Raw genomic sequence first — 17,982 nt, 5'->3', positions numbered from 1 at the left:
CTAGAATAAACACTCGTATAAACCCTGCATCCTCAACCCATCTGTTTTACCTTTAAATTTCATGAAACCTTTTAGTACCTTTTCACTGAAAATAATGTATCCTAGATATGGTTAGGAAGAAGTATATAAAGGCAAAGGAAATTTCCCAATTAAATTCAGCTTTATTATTTTGCTTAAACAATCTGTACAACGTTTCACCAGGAGTTCAAGGAAACATCCTCTAAGTACCTCCTGAAGAAAAAATTATATCCCTACTTTAAAAAAATTACATACATCAATAACACTGCTACATTAAATTACTTAAACTAATGATAACTAAGCTATACCAGGAACTTGCTTGGGTTTCATTCATTCACTTATTCATTCATTTATTCACTATTCAACAAATACCTCTTGAGTGTCTATTACATGGCAGATCCAGTCTCTGGGGAATAGCACAGAATAAGCAGCAAGACCAATATTCTCATGGACTTTACAGTCTAATCCAGCAAAGGTGGCAACAAAGAATGAAGAAAATATTAGCAAGAATTTTCTAGCTATTTATATAAAATTGCCGGGAGGCTATACTAGATGGGGCAGTTAAGGAAAATATTTCCAAGGAAGGGGAGGAAATGACTGGGAAACAGCACTGGGAAACACGGAAGACATATTCACCTTTCCTACAGAGCCTGAGGCATGTGGATTAGCAACAGAAATATTTATTTTTCCTCCAAAAGCTTCCTGGGAAGGTAGTGTTATTGAATAATAGTCACATTTCAGCCAGGTTTTACAAGAAGGTAATGAGAAGAATCAGAAAATAGGCTAAGAGTATGTGAATTTTACCGAGGAGATCCTGAGTTTCCAGGAACACAAAGGAAAAGGCTGAAACTGTGAGATTGATAAATAATTTCTTTTTTCTTAAAAAATATTTTCCAAGGTTAATAAGTTATTTCTGAAGTAGTACCTTTTTATCACCTTACCTGTGTTTCCTTTTGCAATACACCAGAAGATTATCAAAAAGAAAAAACACCCGTTCTTGAATATTTCCAGAAGAAATTTTCAGCAAGACGCCACACATTAGCATCTCAGTGCAGGTGTCGGTGATACTGGATCCCTAGGTTAAAAAAAGAAAAAGAGAGAGAGAGACAATGTCTGATTACTTAACAGAAACTTTTGTGTGTAATTCTTTTTCTCATTAAAAGTCTGTTTTTATTTCAAGATACAATATATGGACAGGATAAAAGTTGGTACACCATAAATATTTATACACTGGATGGAGGTCTCTTTTCCTCACAGACTCCTCCTCATCAGTCTCAGCAGTTACAACTGTGGTTAGGAGACTCTGGGTCTTCTTTTAGCTTTCTTACACATGTAGGCATATATAAGCATGGATGATACCACGTTACCTATGCTCTTTTGCAAGGAGATGATTTCAAACTGATGTGTAAAATTCATGTGTCTAGCACTCCTCTCCCCCTCCTTTCTTCCCTTGGTATGGGCAAAGAGTTCCATGGATATATCACAAAGTACATGAAATTCTCTAACTTTTCAATGGGTTTCAACTCATTTATCCACTCCTTGGACGGAGGGAAGAAAAAAGAAGAAATTAAAGGAAAAAAAAACTATTTAAAGAGGGCAACCTGGGCGCCTGGGTGGCTCAGTGGGTTAAGCCGCTGCCTTCGGCTCAGGTCATGATCTCAGAGTCCTGGGATCGAGTCCCGCATCGGGCTCTCTGCTCAGCGGAGAGCCTGCTTCCCTCTCTCTCTCTCTCTGGCTGCCTCTCCATCTACTTGTGATATCTCTCTGTCAGATTAATAAATAAAATCTTTAAAAAAAATAAAAATAAAAATAAAGAGGGCAACCTTCCATAGAGCTTTAACAGAAGTCAAAAGTTAGCATAGGCACACTCATTCCTTAAATAAGCATTCACTGAGTGCATGCTAAGGTCAGATGACTAGTGACAAAACTAAGTCTTAACATAAGAACTAACCACTGAGAGGAGCCACAGATGAAAAGAGCCTGAATCATGAACAGACGAAAGCTGCCCAATGAAGCAGAGCACAAGCATTAGATTGTTGTGTGAGCTGATCAAAAGTCTGTCCTTTGAGCCATTATAAATGTGGCAGTGTATTTGTTTCTACATCCTAAACTATCAAACTAATGCACTGAGTGAGACAAAACAAAAAAACAACAAAAAAAAGTTTTCAGTAGATAGCTGATAAGCATGCTCTGTTCTCAATATGTCTGGTCTCTTTAAATCTAGGGATAAATTTCTGATTCTTTTTCAACTCAATGCTTTTATTTTTGTTTTTGATATTTAAAAATCAGATCATGAATTGTAAATTTCATATTTCCACAGAAATAATTGGTACAGTTTCTCTGATTATAAAAATTTAAATTAGTGATAACTCATACATGTCAGTAAGAAACACCCCAATTGGGAAGTTAGGAGAACATGGTTGTATTGAGCATCTGCATTACAAACACATTTTATTTATTTATTTTTTACTAACTTTATTTTTTTAAAGATTTTATTTATTTATTTGTCAGAGAGAGAGAAACAGAGAGAGCACAAACAGGCAGAGAAAGAAGGAGGCTCAGTCCCAAGACCCCAGAATCATGATCTGAGCCAAGGGCAGGTGCTTAACTGACTGAGGCACCCAGGCATCCCTCCACACATATTTTATTTTTTGTTTTTATGTTTAATTTAATTTTTTTAAATTTTATTTCCATGAGAGTTAACATACAGTGTTATACTAGTTTCAGGTGTATAATATAGTGACTCAGCAAGTCCATACTTTATTTAGTGCTCATCACAAGAAGTGTATTCTTAATCCCCCTCACCTCTTTCACCCTTCCCCCGACTCAACTCCCCTCTGGTGACCATCTGTTACAAAATATTTTAGATTTAAGACATTTCCCTTTTCTTTGTCTTTCATCATAAAGGTGGACATATAACTAGAGATCTATCAAAAATTTATATAATTTCATATCCTTCCTCATGTAATAATTAAGTAAAAACTGTCATCAAATATGAATATAAATCCCAATTTCAGTGGCAATGATTTCTTACTTAAGTACTATCCTTACCTCAGAAAAAAACTATGATAGAATACTAATAAAAATGGAAATAAGGAGGGCGCCTGGGTGGCTCAGTGGGTTAAGCCGCTACCTTCAGCTCAGGTCATGATCTCAGGGTCCTGGGATCGAGTCCCACATCGGGCTCTCTGCTCGGCAGGGGGCCTGCTTCCCTTCCTCTCTCTCTGTGATCTCTTCCCTTCCTCTCTCCTACTGTGATCTCTCTCTCTGTCAAATAAATAAATAAATAAATCTTAAAAAAAAATGGAAATAAGGAAACATCACATTGATTCTTGCACAAGGACATATACAAAGTTATGAAAGTGGTTTTATTGATAACAATTTTACAAAAGGTACAAAATACTTCACCTTAGATTATTTCTCATGGTAGCCCAAAAAAGTAAAGCAAAGAAGCTAAGTTGTTATCTAATTAAACGGTAGCTGCAAGGGCAGAGCAAGATGGGGGAGGAGTAAAAGACTTAAATATCATCGGGTCCCAGGAGTTCAGCTAGATAGTTATTAAACCATTCTGAACGCCTACAAACTCAACAGGAAATCAAAGAGAAAAAGACCAGTAATTCTAAGAAGAGAAAATAGACCACTTTCCAGAAGGTAGAACGTGCAGAGAAGTGAATCCAAGGCAACATATGGGAAGACAGACTGTGGGGCAAGGGCCAGCTCCCAGCAAGAGAAAGAGCAGCAGACACAAAAAAAGGAACTTTAAGACATCTACTCCACTGAGGGATGTCACTGTAGAGGCAAGCGGGGGGGCGGGGAAGTAATCACTCATGGGGATAGTATGGTTTCAGGACCCACAGGGTCAAAAAAAGACCACGGGTGTCTGACTGTGGCAAAGCTCCCAGGTACAGAGCAGGGAAGCCAGCTGCAGAGACAGAGCCAAGGAGGGAGAACTAAGCTCGGGTTTACCTTGCACCATGATCCGAGGCATGGGCGGGCCACTACTCTCCCAGCAGGAACCCCACAAGGAGCAGATCAGGGGAGAACCCCCACTTCCTCTTCCAAGAGGAGTTGCGTAGGAGCACAGAGCTGGAATCAGCTGGGTTTGGAGACTCCAAATGGGAGTGACAGGATGGGTGAGCTTGGAGTGCAACCAGAGACCAGGGAGACAGAGGTATTAACTGCTTTTCTCTGATGGTGCACTGAGCAGTAGAGCCCCCAAGCTCTCAGTTCCTCCTGGGCCAGAGATTGAGAGGCCACCATCTTCATTCTGGTCCTCCAAAGCTATACAGAAAGTGTTCAGGGAACAAAAGCTCCCGAAAGCAAACATGAGCAGATGACTTAGCCTGGGCCCTGGCAAGGGTGGTGCAATTCCACCTCACTCAAAGACATTTGAGAATCACTGCAATAGGCCCCTCCCCCAGGAGATTAGCAAGAACATCTAGCCCAAAACAAGTATACTATTCAATGAAAACTGCAGAACTCCAGAGCTAGGGGAAAGCAACACATAGAATTCATGACTAAAAAGACTAATTCTTTAGTCTTGGAAAGTTAGTTTTTTTTTTTTTAATTTTATTTTTTCTTATTCTATTTTTAAAAATTTGCCCTCTCTCTTATTTTATCATTTTAACTATTTTATCTTATCAATATCTTTTTAAAAATCTTCTTAAATTTTCATTGTTATAGTCATATTCTATCCCTTCATTGTATTTAACTTTATTTTTTGCATACATACAGATTTTATTTCTTTAAAATTTTGGGACACAGATTCTTCTAATAGATCAAAATATACCCTAAATCTAGCACATATCTTTGTTCTAGTTTCCAGCCTGATCACATTCTTTCCTCTTTTTTTCTCTCCTTTTTCAAAGAACTTATCTTATCAATTCCTTTTTTAGAATCTTTTTTAATTTTCATCTTCACAGTCATATTCCATCCCTTCATGATGTTTACTCTTATTTTGTCTGTTCTATTCACCAGTCTAATATGTATATATTTTTCTTTTTTCCTCCTTTGTTTTCCTCCCAGTTTCAGGTCTCTCCAGACTTTGTTAGTATATAATTTTCTGGGGTCATTGCCACCCTTGTAGTATTTTGTTCTCTCATTCATCTTTTTTATCTGGATAAAACGACAAGGTGAAAAAACTCACCACAAAAAACAACAACAACAAAAATAAAATAAAACAAACAAAACAAAACAAAAACAAGAGGCAGTACTGGTGCCTAGGGACCTAATCAATGCAGACATTAGTAATACCTCAGAACTACAGTTCAGAATGATGATTATCAAGGTGCTAGTTTGGCTTGAAAAAAGCATGGAAGACCCAAGAGAATCCCTTTCTGGAGAAATAAAATCCCTTTCTGGAGGAATAAAAGAACGAAGCTGAAATCAAAAAAGCTATTAATGAGGTGAAATTAAAAAAAAATGGAGGCTCTTACTTCTAGGATAAATGAGGCAGAAGAGAGAGTTGGTGATATAGAAGACCAAATGATGGAGAATAAAGAAGCTGAGAAAAAGACAAACAACTACTGAACCACGAGGGCAGAATTTGTGAGATAAATGATACCATAAGATGAAATAATATTAGGATAGTTGGGATCCCAGAAGAAGAAAGAAAGAGAGAAGCAGAAGGTATATTGGAACAAATTATAGCAGAGAATTTCCCTAATTGGGCAAAGGGAACAAGCATCAAAATCCAGGAAGCACAGAGAACCCCACTCAAAATCAAGAAAAATAGGTTCACATCCTGTCATCGAATAGTAAAACTTACAAGTCCCAGTGACAAACAGAAAATCCTGAAAGCATCCCAGGATAAGAGGTCTGTAAACTATAACAGTAAAAATATTAGACTGGCAGCAGACCTATCTACAGAGATCTGCCAGGCCAAAAGGACTGGCATGATATAATCAGAGCACTAAATGAGAAAAATATGCAACCAAGAATACTATATCCAGCTAGGCTGTCATTAAAAATAGGAGGAAAGATAAAAAGATTCCAGGACAAAGACTAAAAGAATTTGCAAACACCAAATTTCCTACAGGAAATATTGAAAGGGGTCCTCTAATCAAAGACAGAACCTAAAAGTAACAGACCAGAAAGGAACAAAGACAATATACAGTAACAGTCACCTTACAGGCAATACAAAGGCACAAAAATGCATAGCTTTCAATAGTTACTCTGAATGTAAGTAGGCTAAATGCCCCAATCAAAAGACACAGGGTATCAAAATGGATTTTTTTAAAAAAGAAGAAGAAAGAAAAGACCCATCGATATGCTGACTGCAAGAAACTCATTTGAGACCTAAAGACACCTCGAGATTTAAAGTCAGGGGGTGTAAAACAAGTTACCATGCTAATGGACGTCAAAAGAAAGCTGGCATAGCAATCCCTATATCAAAAATATTAGATTGTAAGCCAAAGGCTATAGTAAGAGATGAGGAAGGACACTATATCATACTTACAAGGTCTGTCCAACAAGAAGATCTAACAATTTTAAATATCTATGCCCCTAGCATGGGAGCAGCCAATTATATAAACCAATTAATAACAAAATCAAAGAAACATATTGATAATAATACAATAATAGTGGGGGACTTTAACAACCCCCTCACTGAAATGGACAAATCATCTAAGGAAAAGATCAACAAGGAAATGAAGCTTTAAATGACACATTGGACCAGATGGACATCACAGATATATTTAGAACATTCCATCCCAGAATAACAGATTACACATACTTCTCTAGTACACATGGAACGTTCTCCAGAATACATCACATCCTGGGTCACAAATCAGGTCTCAACTGATACCAAAAGATTGGGATCATTCCCGACATATTTTCAGGCCACAGTGCTTTGAAACTAGAATTCAACTATAAGAGGAAAGTTGGAAAAAACTCAAATACATAGAGGCTAAAGAGCATACTACTAAAGAATGAATGGGTCAACCAGGAAATTAAAAAATTTAAAAAAAAAATTCATGAAAATGAAAACACAACTGTTCAAAATCTTTGGGAAACAGCAAAGGGAGACTGATAGGAGAGTATATAGCAATACAACCCGTCTCAAGAAACAAGAAAGGTCTCAAGGACACAGCCTAAACGGAGCTGGAAAAAGAACAGCAAAGAAAGCCTAAACCCAGCAGGAAAAGAGAAATCATAAAGATCAAAGCAGAAATCAATGAAATGGAAACCAAAAAAAAAAAAAAAAAAAAAAAAAGGTAGAACAAATCAATGAAACTAGGAGCTGTTTCTTTGAAAGAACTAATAATACTGATAAACTCCTGGCCAGACTTATCAAAAGAAAAGAGAAAGGACCCGAATAAATACAAACATGAATGAAAGAGGAGAGATCGCAACCTACACCAAAGAAATACAAACAATTATAAGAACATATTTTGAGAAACTATACACCAGAAAATTTGACAATCTGGAAGAAATGGATATATTCCTAAAGACATATAAACTACCACAACTAAACCAGAAAGAAACAGAAAACCTGAACAGACCCATAATTGGTAAGGAGATTGAAGAAGTCATTACAAAAAAAAAAAAAAATCTCCCAACAAACAAGAGCCCAGGGCCAGATGGCTTCTAAGGATGTCTACCAAGCATTTAAAGAGGAATTAACACCTATTCTCCTGAAACTGTTCCAAAAAATAGAAATGGAAGAAAAACTTCCAAACTCATTTTATGAGGCCAGCATTACCTTGATCTCAAAACCAGACAGAGACCCCATCTAAAAGAATTACAGACCAATATCCTTGATGAACATGGATGCAAAAAATCTCACCAAAATACTAGCCAATAGGATCCAACAGTACATTAAAAGGATTATTCACCATAACCAAGTGGGATTTATTCTTCGGCTGCAAGGTTGGTTCAACATCTGCAAATCAATTAATGTGATACATTAATAAAAGAAAGAACATGAACCATATGATACGCTTAATAGATGCTGAAAAAGCATTTGACAAAGTACAGCATCCTTTCTTGTTCAAAACTCTTCACAGTGTAGGGATAGAGGGTACATACCTCAATATCATCAAAGCCATCTATGAAAAATTCACTTCAAATATCCATTCTCAATATCCGTTCTCAAGAAAAAACTGAGAACTTTTTCTCTAAGATCAAGAACACAGCAGGGATGTCCACTATTATCATTGCTATTAAACATAATACCAGAAGTACTAACCTCAATAATCAGAGAAGAAAAAGAAATTAAAGGCTTCCAAATCAGCAAAGAAGAAGTCAAACTATCACTCTTTGCAGATATGATACTTTATGTGGAAAACCCAAAAAGCTCCACTCCAAAACTGCTAGAACTCATACAGGAATTCAGTGAAATGTCAGGATATAAAATCAGTGCACAGAAATCAGTTACATTTCTATACACCAACAACAGGACAGAAGAAAGAGAAATTAAAGAGTCAATCCCATTTACAATTGCACCTAAAACCATAAGACACCTAGGAATAAACCTAACCAAAGACGCAAGGAATCTGTACTCAGAAAACTATAATGTGTTCATGAAAGAAATTGAGGAAGACACAAAGAAATGGAAAAGTGTTCCATGCTCATGGATTGGAAAAACAAATTTTGTGAATATGTCTATGCTACCTAAAGCAATCTACACATTTAATGCAATCTCTATCAAAATACCATCCTTTTTTTCCAAAGAAATGGAAGAAATAATCCTAAAATTTATATGGAACCAGAAAATCCCCCAAATAGGCAGAGGAATGTTGAAAAGAAAACCAAAGTTCACAAAATCACAATTCCGGACTTCAAGCTCTATTACAAAGCTATAATCATCAAGACAGTATGGGACTGGCACAAAAACAGACACATAGGCCAATGGAACAGAATAGAGAGCCCAGAAACTGATTCTCAACTCTATGGTCAACTAATCTTTGACAAAGCAGGAAAGAATGTCCAGTGGAAAAAAGACAGTCTCTTCAACAAATGGTGCTGGGAAAATTGGACAGCCACATGCAGAAGAATGAAACTGGACCATTTTCTTACACCACACCAAAAAAATAGACTCAAAATGGATAGAATACCTCAATGTGAGACAGAAATCCATCAAAATCCTTGAGAAGAACACAGGCAGCAAAACCTCTTCAACCTCAGCTACAGCAACTTCTTCCTAGAAACATCACCAAAGGCAAGGCAAGCGAGGGCAAAAATGAACTCTTGGGATTTCATCAAGATCAAAACCTTTTGCACAGCAAAGGAAACAGTCAACAAAACCAGAAGACAACTGACAGAATGGGAGAAGATATCTGCAAATGACATATCTGATAAAGGACTAGTACCCATAATCTATAAAGAACTTATCAAACTCAACACCCAAAGAACAAATAATCCAATCAAGAAATGGGCAGGAGACATGAACAGACATTTCTGCAAATAAGACATCCAGATGGCCATCAGACACATGAAAAAGTGTTCAACATCTCTTGGCATCAGGGACATACAAATCAAAACCACAGTAAGATACCACCCCATACCAATGAGAATGGCTAAAATTAACAAGTCAAGAAACAATAGATGTTGGAGAGGATGCGGAGAAAGGGGAACCCTCCTACACTGCTGGTGGGAATGCAAGCTAGTGCAGCCACTCTGGAAAACAGTATAGAGGTTCCTCAAAAAGTTTAAAATAGAGCTACCCTATGACCCAGCACTCTCACTACTGGGTATTTACCCTAACAATACAAATGTAGTGACCTGAAGGGGTACATGCACCCAAATATTGATAGCAGTAATGTCCACAGTATGGACTATGAAAAGGTCTGCAAGATCCCTGAAGATCTCTTCTGAACCTTCTCCAGTTTGTGAGGGTCTCCCTTAATATGGAACATCTCTAGAAGTGAACACTACCACTCAGATGCAAGCTGGAGAATAAATCATGTAGTGATATCAGTATTTCTTCAGTCCCCTACAATATATATCTTGATTCTATAAGATTGTATTAACACATCTATGGCAATCCCATCTGACAACTAATTCAAAGTGCTCCATTAGTCAACAATGCCTCTAGATGATTTTCCTCTATTGTATGCTTAAACAGTTTGACTTTTTTTTTTTCAAGATTTTATTTATTCATTTGAGAGACAGAGATCACAGTAGGCAGAGAGAGAGTGGGGGAAGCAGGTTCCCTGCTGAGCAGAGAGCCCGAAGCGGGGCTCGATCCCAGGACCCTGGGATCACGACCCGAGCAGAAGGCAGAAGCTTTAACCCACTGAGCCACCCAGGCGCCCCTAGATAGTTCAACTTGTGATTTAATCTAGATTGGTATCATAGCAAACTCTCAAACCCCTTACTAATATACAAATACATTATGTTTGGGGGCACCTGCGTGGCTTAGTTGGTTAACTGTCTGTTTTCAGCTCAGGTCATGATCCCAAGGTCCTCGAATAGAGCCCTAAGTCAGTCTCCCTGCTCAGCAGGTAGCCTGCCTCTCCCTCTCCCTGCCCCCAACTTGTGCTCTCTCTCTCTGTCAAATAAATAAAATTTTTTTTAAAAATCTTTAAAGCTACATTATGTTTAAGTCATTACCATAAGTTCCCATTAGCTCCTAGCTCCTGATCAAAAATCAGAATAATATTAATTGAACTCTGTGAGGTAAAACACTTCTTTTCAAAAACAGCCCAAAGCATCTGTTTAATAATCTATTAATGAAACTTTGTGGGGTAATGACATCAAGCCCAACAATCTTGTTATGTTTTAAAGTATATCTCACACTATAAACATAACATCACTCATATTATATTTTACTAAATCCTACTGAGACATTTCTATCACTGAAGTGATATGTCTTTAATATTTAACAGCAAGCTTTAAGAATCAGAACAGTAGGGACGCCTGGGTGGCTCAGTTGGTTAAGCAGCTGCCTTCGGCTCAGGTCATGATCCCAGCGTCCTAGGATCGAGTCCCACATCGGGCTTCTTGCTCGGAGGGGAGCCTGCTTCTCCCTCTGCCTCTGCCTGCCATTCTGTCTGCCTGTGCTCGCTCTCTCCCCTCTCTCTCTCTGATAAATAAATAAAATCTTTAAAAAAAAAAAAAAAGAATCAGAACAGTAGGTACCTTTACCATCTTCTACCATAGTAGAATAGTAATATAGTAATAGATAATAGTAATCTACTATTATCATATGAAATCTCCATTAAATAATTCCCAGAGAATTGCTTATACACTTAAAGGAATCTGTGTTGAACATACACATTTGTCTAAAAAACTCCTTCTATATGAATGGCCTATAGCATTTCTCTTTATACCATGTGTATAAGCTGTAAGTGGTAAAGAAGAACCATTGTGCTCTTGATTTACCATGACTGAATCTGCGCATTATTACTAAGACAATGGCAAGTAGAAATCATTAAGAATCTTTTAACCACGGGGCGCCTGGGTGGCTCAGTGGGTTAAGCTGCTGCCTTCGGCTCAGGTCATGATCTCAGGGTCCTGGGATGGAGTCCCGCATTGGGCTCTCTGCTCAGCAGGGAGCCTGCTTCCTTCTCTCTCTCTCTCTGCCTGTCTCTCAGTGTACTTGTAATCTCTCTCTGTCAAATAAATAAATAAAATCTTTAAAAAAAAAAAGAATCTTTTAACCACAGAGATGTACAATGTTACAAATATTAAAAATTTGACCAAGTGTATATACAGTCTTCTGTATAGTCATGATACATCTCTCACTTCAAATCCATCCCATGTACAAGTAGACACTTAATAAGTGTCTCTTTTTAAATAATGTTGTGGTAATTTCCCCCTTGCTTACATGATAAATCTATCTTTCTCTGTAGCTAAAACAAAAGAAAACAAAGCAAAAACCTCACAACTTTATCTTTAAAGTAGATGAAATTTATGATATTTTGAAATTACATGCATTTTTTTTTTCATTTACCTAGAAATCCCCTGGAGTTAGGAATAAAGAAGTCAAGGTACAAAATTTACAGAAGAAATTGAAATAAAGTATGGCTATGAACATCAGATTTCTAGGTAAGAGTTAGGAGCACTAAAGTCTATCAAAATGACAACGTCAGGCAAGTGAACTAGAATATTAAAAATGTGGAAGCAGTAAAACAAGCCAGGCAGATCATCAGAAGAGAGCAAAGCCTCTAGGGCAATGGTTCTCAAAGTTTAGAGTTTGGGAGACACACCTGATACACTTCTTGAAATTCCCAGGTTCCCTTAAGGTCCTACCTCTGTAGGAGGTAAGGTAGGACCTTAAGGGAAGGTTCCCCAGGTCGTTCCAGTAAATGCCGATGCATGTGGAACACTCTAAGTAAAATTGCCTTGGAGGCTTTGGGTACCTGAATCCAGGTGCTCAAGTGCATCGGATGGCAACCCTGCTGACAGGGAGATAGAGGTGAGCACAGGTCTCTGCCTGAGGTAGTCCTGACTGCTTCCTAGTCCCAGAGCAGATAGGCATTGATCATGTTACCATGGTCGCAAATATACCACATGGTCACCTCTGGTACATTTCATCACTGGTGAATATTCACTTACACCTAAATAATATTACATAACCTAGTTAGTGTTTTATCTTCATTTTGAAAATTGATGCTAATTTTTAAATCTAGAACTATGTTCTTTGGCAATTCCATATTTAGTCACTGAACAATCATGTATGATAAACACTTCTCTCTAGATGAATACTGAAGTCAGGGTTTTAACATTTCTATAACATGCCAGACAATGTGTTAAACATTTTTTCCTGTTATAAATCTCTAACAAGTTGGCTTCTCTGTTTGTAAAGTTTTAGGAAGCAAGAGGGAGAGAGGGACAGAGGGACAGAAGGAGATGGAAGGGAGGGAGGGAGGAAGAAAGGAAGGAAGAAGGAAAGAAAGATGGAGGGAGGACAGGAGGCAGGAAGATAAAAGAAAGGGAAAGATGTTTGGTTAGATCAGTTTTGTACAGTCTTTCATGGGTCACCAAGTAGATGTTGAAGGCGGCAGATTATTTCACTATGGGAAAAAATCAAACCTATAGAAATACTTTTACAAAGATGGAATTTCAGGGCGCCTGGGTGGCTCAGTGGGTTAAGCCGCTGCCTTCGGCTCAGGTCATGATCCCAGGGTCCTGGGATCGAGTCCCGCATCGGGCTCTCTGCTCAGCAGGGAGCCTGCTTCCCTCTCTCTCTCTCTCTCTGCCTGTCTCTCCATCTACTTGTGATTTCTCTCTGTCAAATAAATAAATAAAATCTTTAAAAAAAAAAAAAAGATGGAATTTCATGTGTCTGTGAAAAAAATATTGCCCATGAAAATAAGCTATTTTAACAGTACAGTGATAGATCAGAGTCATAAACCAACATTTAAGAGGCAAGGTATAAAACAATTACTTTTAAAAAGTAAAAGGGCTTGTATAAATCATTAATTTTGAACTATCCTAAAGCTATTACCCATAATATAATATGTATATGTACATATTCAATACAGATTTTCTTTTTAAGATTTTATTTATTTGACACAGAGAGAGAGAGAGAGATCACAAGCAGGCAGCAAGGCAAGCAGAGAGAGAGAGGGGAAGCAGGCTCCCTGCTGATCAGAGCCCAATGTGGAGCTCCTCAATCCCAGGACCCTGAGACCATGACCTGAGCCGAAGGCAGAGGCTTTAATCCACTGAGCCACCCAGGCGCCCCAAAACAGATATTTTTAAATAATGTGTTTACCCATATGATTCAGAGTTTTGTTGTCTCAACAGTCTCTTAAAAAATAAATAACCAAAATAATGTACTTTTTTTTATCTAGATGATTTATCCTTTTAACATGCATTTCCCTTTAAGAAGAAACATTCATCATGTAAAATCACACCTGTGATGAATTATATATATAGAACTAAATACAGCAAAGCCCCAGCAAGGAAGTTCCATGGATGGTTCTAATCCTGACCACTTTTATTAAATCAGGAAAAGAAGGCTGAGTGGCAGTTCAAGGGGAGAAGTAACCATCCACTAATAACTGCACCATGGGTGGGAATCTACTCACCCAGTGCCTCTCCTTCCAAAAGCTTCTCTTTCTAGTCCAGTCTGTGGAAACCTATGTCATCCCTCCTCCTTCACCTTGGTCCCAGCAGGTGCAAAGGCTTGGGATATGACCCCTGTTCCCGATACCAGTGGAAGAAACAGATATGAAAGCATAGAAATAAATGCAGTGTGATCACTGCAGTAGCAGAGTATCAACAAAATGAAAGCTGGCATGAATTAACACTCTTAGAGATAGCTGTGGGTGTATGATTATTTGTTTATCATTAACTATAGAGTTCATTCCATGCCGTGATTTCAGGTTTCAATCATTCTTTAGGGATTTTCTTTGTCAAACTTACAAAGTACACCATTTCAGTATCACCTTCCTATAGGGTGAAAAGATCAGTCTGAAATGGATGGAGCAAACCATGACTTCAGTCACTAAAGCCAGGACCCAGAGGCAGTCCATGTTGGCAACACTCCTCACCAACGGCTCCCCTTCCCACTGTGGGTGGCTCATGGTCAAGATCCAGTCAGAAAATGGTGACAATTCAGAATCTAATTTGTTAAGAAGTTGAATAATTTTGATTCTATAATTTGAGGTATAATCAGGTATAAATTATACAGTCAGCATACATGAAAGACTAGTAAATTCAAAGCATCATTACAGAATTTAATGTAATTTAATTTAATTTAATGTGGAATATAATGAATTTCTATAGATGGACACTAGTTAGATGCCAAAGTATGCTTTCAGAAAATGACAACACCCAGAAAAGACAGTCAGGAGCATGTGTATTTATTTTATGGCTCCTTTTCTAATTTCCAGTGTGTCTTCAATCATTAAAATGATTTATGAAACACTGCAACAATAGAACAAAGCCCCACCTCTGAAAAAGACCCAACGAAAATAATATTGCTAAACCACATCTGGATTATTTGAAAGATTAAATCTTTTTATGTTAGGTTCTCTTAATATGTTATGTAAGGGTTCATTACTGATTCTTTGTAGCTATGAGGAGGCAAAAAATCACTATAATAGGAAACTAGTCACTAATTATCTGACCCCATTGTCAGCACTCCTTGCTTAACACCAGAGTCTACCCCATTCATCTTGTCAACTAAATGTTGAATGTCAATACCAGAAAAACGCAGACTGCAGAGAGAAGGCATAATCTTGGCAAAGAAGAAGGATGACAGGAGGCTCTGAAACTTCCCCCAATCATATACAAAGCACTGACAGATGACGATCTAACAAGAGCTAGACCCACTCACTGTGGAAGAAAAGAAAATTGACAAGAATGACAACTAGGTGGGCGTCTCATAAGAGAATGGTTTCAATATCAAAGGAGTGTCTCGAGAAAATGAATGAAGCATTTGAATATTTTTTCAAAAAATCTTTTAAAACTACTAGAAAAGTTAAACATGAAATGAAGAATATCACGTCATTTTATCATATAATGTCATAAAATGTATGCCGCCCAGCAAGATTCAGCATTTGGTTCACTCTTTTTGAGATTCAATTTATTAACTGATGTTTAACCTAGATTCTGTCATATATTAGATAAAACTAACAACATTAATGTTCGTTTTACCGAAATGAAGTCCCAATCAAGCTTCGCCCCCTCTCACTTAGGAAATTCTGCTCCCTTTCTACACAGATTGACTTTCAATGGCCTTCTTCCCAAACCACCTATCCTGAAGTAACAAGGGCCATCTATCAATTCTGTCTCAAGGCAGTAGACAAATTTGTATCTACCAAATCACCTTGTAGAAAAGAAAAAAAAAAAATTCTCATCAAAACCTCTGTTAGACTCACACCCATAAAGTAAGAGAACATGACTTGAAGTCAATATATTGTCAGACACAAACTTAATCATATGTAAAGCAGGAAATGGATGTTAAAATTATTTTGTGCCATTATATTTCTCCATGTAGAAAGCCAAGAGGTGTCAAATTTCTATTCTGTTTCTTTCTATTTCGTAAAATGCAGTAACTATTTTGATCTTATTTTTTCCAGCACCTTCATATATTAATAATTCTCCCTCTTATCTTTTAATATGATTTTTTTCAGATTTGAGAGATCTATTCCAAACAATGCTATCATGGGTATAAAGCTGAATTACCAAGTGATATAATGCTTTTTGATACTCCCTTGTTGATAGAGTTCATTATGATTCCAAAGATTAGAGTTACCATTACAATACTATCAATCAGCCAAAAAGCAGACCAAGATGGCGACTGATCCTGTTCTATGAAATGAATCAGTGACTCTGATTAAACAACTAATGAACTACCTTTCCAAGCACACTGATCATTGCCCTCCAATTACCTTTGGCAGAATATCCTGTGCAATGCTCTGAATGTTGGATAAGACATAAAACTGAGATATAAATTATACTAATAAAAGGCAGAACTTCAAATATGAGCAATTAAACTACAGATCTTCTGTAATGGCAGTCACTATGTAAATGATGACAAAAACCTAATTTCCAAAGTCAATTTACTTCTAAATGGCAAGCAATCAACTTAATCTAAAGAATTAGCTTAACTTTTTTCTGAGAAGATACAATATTACATGGTGACAAGGAATATAGGTTTAGACTCTGCCATCCATTAGCTGTAAGCACTTGGGGTAAATCATGTGGCCTTCATTTTTTAAATCTGTGTAATGGGGATTATAATACCTCAGCAAACTGTTAAGGGTTCACCAAGATTGCATACAATGGAAGATCAGCCTTTCCTCAAAAGGAAAGTGGCTAACTGGCCAACAAGGACCTCTGTCCTCCCCTAGGCAAGACTACAGGAATCTTAGATTTTGATCTTGAATCTTGAGTGATATAATAGAATGGTAAAAAAAATTATTAGAGTCTATTCATTTTAGTCAGGGCACTGATGAACCTACTTACCAGCGCTGGCTGCCTAGACACCCTTGAGAGTGTAGCTTTTCTACTGATTCTGTGAGCTACCCCATATCTTTTTAAATTAATTTTTCTTTTAGTTTCTGTGACTTGGAACTATCTAACCTTAACTGAAGTGATATAACACCTTCAGTAGTCAGGAGAATGTATTAGACAAATAGGAATTTCTCAAGGGCAAAATCCTACCATTGAACCAGAGCTTTAAAATACTACTCATTTGCATAGGATTTTACAGTATTCAAAGCACTTCCACTTATTTCGTTTCACTCCTGTAATAACCCACATAGTATATGGGAGAGGTCTGATGCGTCATCCCCATAGTAAGGGTTAGAGTCCAGACTAGAGATGAAGTCGGCTTGAAAATCAGGCTTCAGCTCTATGTCATCTAATTTGGGACCATAGATTTCAATCACTTGTTTACCTAAATTCAACATAAAGGAATGTAATGATAATTTATAGCACAGAATATTAGACAGGCAAGATACCGGACAGATTTCACTATAAAAAGCCTTTATTTCATTAATGGGAAAATAAGACTGGATAATTAAGTGACTTACTTGAAATAAATAATCCACCTAAGGTGAAAATAATGCTAATTCATGGTATATCAGATTCAGATCCCATTCAAGAAATTTTAATTACTGGAACAGGTGTGTCATCCCTCAGGTGGTCCTCAAGGGTCTGCAGGAGCTTGGGGAAGGAACTAGACATGGAGTTGTTTCCCAGCCTTCTTAGCTCAAGACTTCTCACCTTTAAGGCTTTTTAGGGAACTCTCCGTTCTTGGCCCGCATGCCACCCGACACCTGCCCTTGGCCATGTCCTAAACCCACTAGAGCTACTCTAAACATGGAACAAAGCTGTCTGCAAGCTGAGCAGTAATCTTTGTTTGCAATTCGAAGAAAGCTCTGTAACTATCCCCCTTCCCTCCCAGGGCCTGCATTCATCCTATAAGTCTACCCTTTCTCCTGGACAAATCGGAGTCCTATCAGCAGTTTCTCCAAAGCTTCCAGGAACAGATCAGGTGTGAGTATTATAAGAGCTTTCCCCCTCTCTCCAAGCTGGTGGACTGAGATGAGGAATCATGTT

General features: G+C 37.6%; 1 protein-coding gene across 6 annotated transcripts in view; it reads right to left on the bottom strand.

Moving 5' to 3' along the window:
* Positions 1 to 17,982, bottom strand: part of PREX2 (phosphatidylinositol-3,4,5-trisphosphate dependent Rac exchange factor 2) — a 337,813-nt gene that overhangs the window by 239,118 nt on the left and 80,713 nt on the right. For all 6 annotated transcript variants that reach the window (XM_032316155.1, XM_032316156.1, XM_032316153.1 and 3 more), the window contains one exon: positions 960 to 1,093. In XM_032316155.1, the coding sequence (XP_032172046.1) occupies positions 960 to 1,093 (134 nt within the window). The remainder of the gene's footprint in view (positions 1 to 959; positions 1,094 to 17,982) is intronic.

This window comes from Mustela erminea, chromosome 16 (genome assembly GCF_009829155.1).
Source record: "Mustela erminea isolate mMusErm1 chromosome 16, mMusErm1.Pri, whole genome shotgun sequence".
Lineage (NCBI taxonomy): Eukaryota > Metazoa > Chordata > Mammalia > Carnivora > Mustelidae > Mustela > Mustela erminea.
The sequence above is the reverse complement of the archived record's forward strand: the minus strand, read 5'-3'. Positions and strand labels throughout refer to the sequence as shown.